This window comes from Andrographis paniculata, unplaced genomic scaffold (genome assembly GCF_009805555.1).
Source record: "Andrographis paniculata isolate CXL003 unplaced genomic scaffold, ASM980555v1 Contig98END, whole genome shotgun sequence".
Lineage (NCBI taxonomy): Eukaryota > Viridiplantae > Streptophyta > Magnoliopsida > Lamiales > Acanthaceae > Andrographis > Andrographis paniculata.
In genome coordinates this window covers 619281-626077 of record NW_026137637.1, presented here as the reverse complement: position 1 = coordinate 626077, position 6797 = coordinate 619281, and the positions used below count along the sequence as shown (strand labels likewise).

General features: G+C 28.7%; 1 protein-coding gene across 1 annotated transcript; it reads right to left on the bottom strand.

Annotated features, from left to right (window-relative positions):
- On the bottom strand, positions 1–5396 carry LOC127243718 (E3 ubiquitin-protein ligase WAV3-like). Its single transcript, XM_051263873.1, has 3 exons — positions 5106–5396; positions 2852–4361; positions 1–232 (listed from the first exon to the last, which is right to left on the bottom strand). The coding sequence occupies exons 1-3, from the start codon at positions 5268–5270 to the stop codon at positions 141–143; spliced, it is 1767 nt and encodes a 588-aa protein (XP_051119830.1). The 5' UTR covers positions 5271–5396; the 3' UTR covers positions 1–140.
- Between the last annotated feature and the right edge of the window lie 1401 nt (positions 5397–6797).

The following is a 6797-nucleotide window of genomic DNA, read 5'->3' as shown; positions in this document are numbered from 1 at the left end:
CAGATTTGGGGATAACGTCCTTGGTATCGAAAACTTTTGTAGGCGGAGGAAGAGGCGGATCGTTTGAAACGCGTGAGGTCGGGAATCGGAGCCAATGACCTACTCTTCTCAATTTTTTCTCCCATTTCGACTTCCCAAACTCAAACAAACTGCAGAAAACCATTTCGATTGCTTTCGGAATTACAAGCTGCGCAGCGCAGAGGAGGAGAACTGAAGATTATAAGCTCTGTAACTGTAACTGACAAGATATTGCATCAAATCTCCATTTGAATAGGGAATCAAGCAAAAGACTCGTTCCTAAGAGTATAAATATGCCAAAATTTTAGCTTCATATAACAAACTTGCAAGACTTTTATTTTTATTTTTTTAAGTTATAATGTGAGAATTAAAAAATGGATGGATTCGTCAGTTTGTTAGTATTTTGATTTGAAATTTTTTTATATAACAATTTATAGTTTGCTTTGGATTTGACACAGAATTTAAGAAATATTGATATTATATTAACAGTACGTAAAAAGTATGGATAAAAGTTTTTCTTGCCTTATGAGTGTATTAGTGTTAAAAGTAGTGGTAATTGTGTAATAATAATGAAAAAATAAAGATAGTTTTACAGTGATATTGTTATTTATGAAAATGAGACTATTGTTTTGGGATATAAAAAAATGGTAATCACGACTATTTTGGGCCATAGGAAATATATACAAAGTGTATTTGTTTTGAAAGATAATTTGAAAAAAAAAAAAATATAAAAATATGAAAAATTGAATAAAAAATATAAAAATAATAAACCAGTGATATATTAATATTTTTTAAAAAATATGTGTATTTGTTTGTTTGTTTTTTTTTTTTTAAATTTTATGCTCTGTACATAAATATTTAGATTAAATATATTTTATTAAAATTATATAATACTATCATAATTCATTTTACATTTACAGTATTGTTACTTCATCGCCTTTATCACTTTTTGTAAAATTTATTTATTTTCTTTCATAATTTAAAGAATTACATTTATAGCATAAGTTCTTAATTTCAACATTGAGATATGTGTTTGTTTAGTATTTTAGGTCGATAATATAGAAATAATATTTAGAATTGAATTATTAAATTTTTATGAAAAAAATAAAATACTACATTTTATTTATATTACATGAATATGTATAGAAATAATTAAACTTGGAAGCAAGCCAACGCGAAAAAAAATAATTAAACTTGGAAGCAAGCCAACGCGAAAAAACTATCCTTTCCTAAAATATTTTAGACAGGACGTTGTATGTATAGGATATTTCCTAATTAATTATTTGTAATCGTCCATTTTAGTGCTAAAATACTTTGTTCAGCTCTTTTTTCGTCAAAATTTTCATTTTTATTTTTTTTCTTAGCAACCTATAAAAGCAACCAAAAAAATAATATACAGTGAACTTCGAGATAACATATGATTTTTTTTATTTGCATTTGGAGGCATTTTTTTTATTTGTTTATTTTCCGAGTTCCTTTATTATTTTGGCATAATAGAATTTTTTTATTTGAAATAAAAAAATATATATAATATTTTATATTAAATATTTATTTTTTTAAAAAATAAAATATATATTAAAATATTGTCTGCCAATATATTATAATATATATATATATTTTTTTTTTTTTCTAACTTGGATGTTTACAAACAAAAGTCTCACGTTTTTATATAAACTTAATTTCATAACAGATGGTCTAAATCGATTTGATTTTACTGTTACGACTACTATTGAGGATATTCTAAAAATTTCATATTGTTCTACAATATTTTATGTATAAACTTATTTTTATCCTAAATGTTCTCCATAAGAATATTTGAACTCTAATAGAATATATTTAAAATTTTATGATATGTAAATAATACTATTTATATTGAATAATATATTTTCTCAAAATATAAAATTTGAATATATATATATATATATATAACACTATCATAATTCTTCTTACAATATTGTTACTAATCATCTTTTTGTAAAATTTATATATTTTCTTTAATGATTTAAAGAATCACATTTTAACATTTTAAATGCTTCAATGGATTTAAATTATAAAACAATTTAAAATTCTCTCATTCCCTTAATAAATTATTTATTTTTCTGTTTATGTCTATTTTATAATAAAATAAAGTATTAATCTACTTAATATTAAAAATACCAACTTACAATATTCCAATGTAATATGAGTATATTACTATAGACACAAAAAATTTAGATATGGATGTATTACTGTAGACACTGGAATTTAGGTAAAGTATAATTATTAAGGTATGGGTGTATTACTGTAAAGTATAATTAGTAAATAATTAAGAAGTATATTAGTAAAAATAATTATTATTTAGTAAAAATAATTATAGATTAAGATAAGTAAATAATTTAATTAAAATTAAGAAAATTATATAATTTAATAACTTAAATGCCATAATTATATTTCCAAAAAAGAAAGGACAAATTATGTGGGATGGACGAAAATAGAAAATAGGGACAAATTATGTGAGACAAAGGGAGTATTACATCTATTATACAATACTAATAAAATTATTTAAGTATATTTTACTTTATTCTTACTATATATTAATATAAAACTAATATACATAAAAAATTATTAATAAAATTATTTAAGTATATTCTACTTTATTCTTACTATATATAAATATAAAACTAATATACAATAAAAAAAAATTATATAAAAAGTAAATGGATATATAGTTACAGAAATCTCCGTCCATAAAAGAAGAGTAAAAATAATAAAAAATTTATTCGAAATTAAAAAAAAAAACAAAAAAACTTTGAATAATAGCTTAAAATAGACAGAATTTAAAAGGCAATATTACCGTCGAAGTTGAAAAGAAAGCAATGCTTAAGTTGATCGGAGATATCCGACGAGGACAATAACCAAGGCGTTATCCGTTGCCCATCGATCGAGTTTAGCAATGATAGAAGGCGTGGTCGACCCCGAATCCGATATACTTGCTTACTTATCATGTCTTCCTTTGTGATCTGGAGTTCATGATCGAGCGCGGCATACAACATTGCTCGGGAACACACTGTCGTGCTGACTGATAAAAATTTTCGAGCATTCTCGACGATGGAAATCGCTTGTTGGAAATCTTTTTCATCACCGGCATGTATTGCTTGCAAAATTGCTCGGGCTAAACGACACCGGTCCTCAATGTCGACTTGAATAGAAACTTTTTCCGGTTTAACAACTTTAGGTCTGTCAATTTTAACCTCGATTGGTTTTCCGATCACCCATTTATCTGACGAGGTATGGCCGTGCTTGTAAATGCAACTTACGTTAAGCAACGAGGTCTTGACGGCCGGAATTTTAATCGAAACGAGAAATTCCTTCTCTTCATTAAGGTGAAGATCACCAACGTCGATCACTCCCAACCGTTGATCGGAGTATACGACAGTCAGATGTGACCCGGCATCGATTTCTTTTAAGAAAACGTCGTTGCAGGCGCACTCGAGTCTGATTTGAAGATTAGTAGCCGCGACGCTCGAAAGCTTCGGGATGCATTGCGTAAGCACGCCTTCGATGGCTTCTTCGTTTTTGAAGAACGAAAACGTCCCACCGGTGGAATTTGCGATCTCACGCATCGTAGTCGAACAATGATCGGATCCGACTCCGAATGTATGAACCGGGATGTTGTCATTGTCATCGTCACGGCCCCTCGAATATTTTAAGATCTCCTTGTCTTCGTCTCCAATTTGGCCATCGGAAAAAAGTACAACGCTGGCAATAGAATTCTCAATTGTTCGATCAAGAATCACGTCGAAACCCTTTTCCAAAGCCTCTGCCATGTTAGTTGCGCCTTTGGCGACAAACGAATCAATTTCTTGCAGAGCGAATTTGCGGCCATTTTCGCACATCTTTTGAAAAGGAAATAAGCATCGGGCTTTTGTAGCGAAGACAATAATCGACAACCGATCTTCGTCTTCGAGATGGTTGATCACAAACTTCATCGCTTGTTTCATCAGCTCGATTTTCTCCCCGGACATGCTTTGACTAACGTCAAGAATCGCGACAAGATCAATTGGAGCATGGAGCTGACGATTTTTTGGTTCCACGTGGATTACGACTCTGAAATTATCAACTTTGGTTTCCTCTTGGATCCATTCGACTTCCGGATAGATTTTGATCTGAATTTTTGAATCGTCTTCTTGAAGATAAGAAAGGAGTGTAAGGAGACTGTCCAACTCGGCTCCGCAAACTACACATTGTTTGCTCACGTTTTTCGCGTGTTCTTCGATGCACACGAAGTGGAATTTATGCGAGCATTTTGCTTGGAATAAGTTTTGCCCTGCCTCGATCATCGACTTCGAACATATTGGACATGTCTGATGAAGATGAAGAACAGAGAACAATTAGATATGTGTAATATACATATATATATATATATATGTACGTACATGCATATTGACAGCCATGGATTTGAAGATCAAAAGAGTTCACAGGATAAATCTAAGAACTCAAATTACTAAAATTTTATTCGAATGAATAATGCAATTTGCAGATGAAGAACAGAGAACAATCAGTATATATATATATATATACATATGTGCATGTTGATAGCCATGGATTTGAAGATAAAAAGAGTTCACAGGATAAATCTAAGAACTCAAATTACGAAAAATTTACTCGATTGTTAAGTAAAAATAGCAAAGGATTTTTCATCGAATGAATAATGCAATTTGCAGATGAAGAACAGAGAACAACTAGATATGTGTGTAATATATATATACATATATATGCATATTGATAGGCATGGATTTGAAGATCAAAAGAGTTCAAGGATAAATCTAAGAACTTAAATCACAAAAAATTTATTCGATTGTTAGGGTAAAATGGCAAAGAATTTTCATCGAATCAATAACGCATTTCGCAAATATAATGATCAATTCGAGCAATCAATTTCACAAAAATGAAGAACAGTATTAATCCATTATCCTAAGATTAATAACAACAGTTACTGAATCAAATGTTTCCATTAAAAAAAACTTAAACACAAACCGTCACTGAGTAGATTTCGAACAATCCAATAAAATTAGAAATAAAAAACCGCAATCAATTAATTAACAAACCTCGCAATCAGATTTGGGGATAATGCTCTTAGTATCAGAAACTTTTATAGGCGGAGGAAGAGGCAGCTTGAGATTCTCGTCGCCATAGTTATTTGAAACGCGAGTGGTGAACCAGTGCCCTATTCTTCTCAACTTCCCAAACTCAAACAAACTGCAGAAAACCATGACAGAATCAAAGGCGGCGAATCGAAGATACTAATCTCTGACTTTAATTGACAACAAATTGCACCAAATCTGCAGCTGAATAAGAATCAACAAGCAGAAGACTCAAATCCATGGTGTTTTACTATATCCAATGCATGAGATCAATATGCCTAAATTTTAGCCTCTACTTTAGTGATAAACACATTCATTTAAACAGATTTCTTTTTAAAGTTATAAAGTGAGAATTTCAAAATTGTATGTATAACTAACCTTAATTTTTTAAATTATTATTGGGTTTTTATTTTTTATTTTTTAAAATTGAAATTAAATTTTAAATAAAAAAGTACCCCCTCCGCTCCCAAAAATAAGAGACTAATTACTGTTGATACATGAATTTAGGTAAAATATAATTAGCAAGTAATTAAGAAGTGTATAAGTAAAAATAATTATTATTCAGTAAAAATAATTATAGATTAAGATTAACATAACTAAATAGTTTAATTAGAATTAAAAAAAATCATAAAATTTAAAATTTAAAATGCGATTAAAATGGATAATTATATTTCTAAAAATAAAAAGGACAAGTTACGCGGGACGGACAAAAATAAAAAATAAAGACAAACCATGTGTACAGATAAAGTAATATATTATGGATAATTTTAACCCCTTCATGTCCGGTACAATTTATTCTGTGCCGGCCCATTATAATTTATTCGGGCCCATTTATAGTTGAATTAGCCCAATTTATTTAAATCCGACTACAAATACTGTAACATTTTCTCAATTACAATTTTTATCTGCCGCAAGCTTGAATTCTATCACTTACGTAAAAAATTTTATGCTCCGTAAATAATATTTTTATTAAAATATAATACTTCATCCGTCATCTAATTGTGTGCTCTTTTGACTGGACACTAATAAAAATTTACTTTATTTGGTAAAAAAAATAATATTTTTTTACTAAAAAAATGAGAATAAATTTGAATGACAACAAAAAAAAAAGAAAAATGATAATAGATTTGAAGAGGCGAAAGGGAGTAAATTTTTTCTTAAAATTTATTTATTTCCTTTCACAATTTTAAAGAATCACATTTATAGCACAAGCAGTGAATCTTAAATCTCAACCTTATAACATTCAAATGTATTCTAACATAAAATTAGGTATGACAATTCGAACAGTGGACCGCCGGCCCAGTTTTATTTTTATTTTATTTTATTTTTTTTCGTTTCTAAAATTTTATTTAATCTAATAAAAGTGTGACTCAAATAGTGTAAGTGGAAATTAAACCTACGATCAAATTCAAATAAATCAAGAACTTACCATATCAAGTCACTTCAATTTTTGTCATTATTTTTTCAGTTATTATATATATATATATAAACATTAATTTTAATAAATCAGACCCGCCAAGCACGGCCCAATTTTCAGGAACCTTTTTTTTTTTTTAAGCCCAAGCACGATTTTTCCGAGATAGAATTTTCAAATCACGCCTATTTATGTAAGTTCTACATGCAATCAATCGATTTAAATTCTAAAACATTTCCAGA

Coding starts and splice junctions, on each gene's coding strand:
- LOC127243718 (XM_051263873.1), bottom strand. CDS start 5,270: ATGGTTTTCTGCAGTTTGTTTGAGTTTGGGAAGTTGAGAAGAATAGGG. Junction 4,362..5,105: donor TCCCCAAATCTGATTGCGAG/GTTTGTTAATTA, acceptor CATCTTCATCAG/ACATGTCCAATATGTTCGAA. Junction 233..2,851: donor CTTTCTTTTCAACTTCGACG/GTAATATTGCCT, acceptor TGTCAGTTACAG/TTACAGAGCTTATAATCTTC.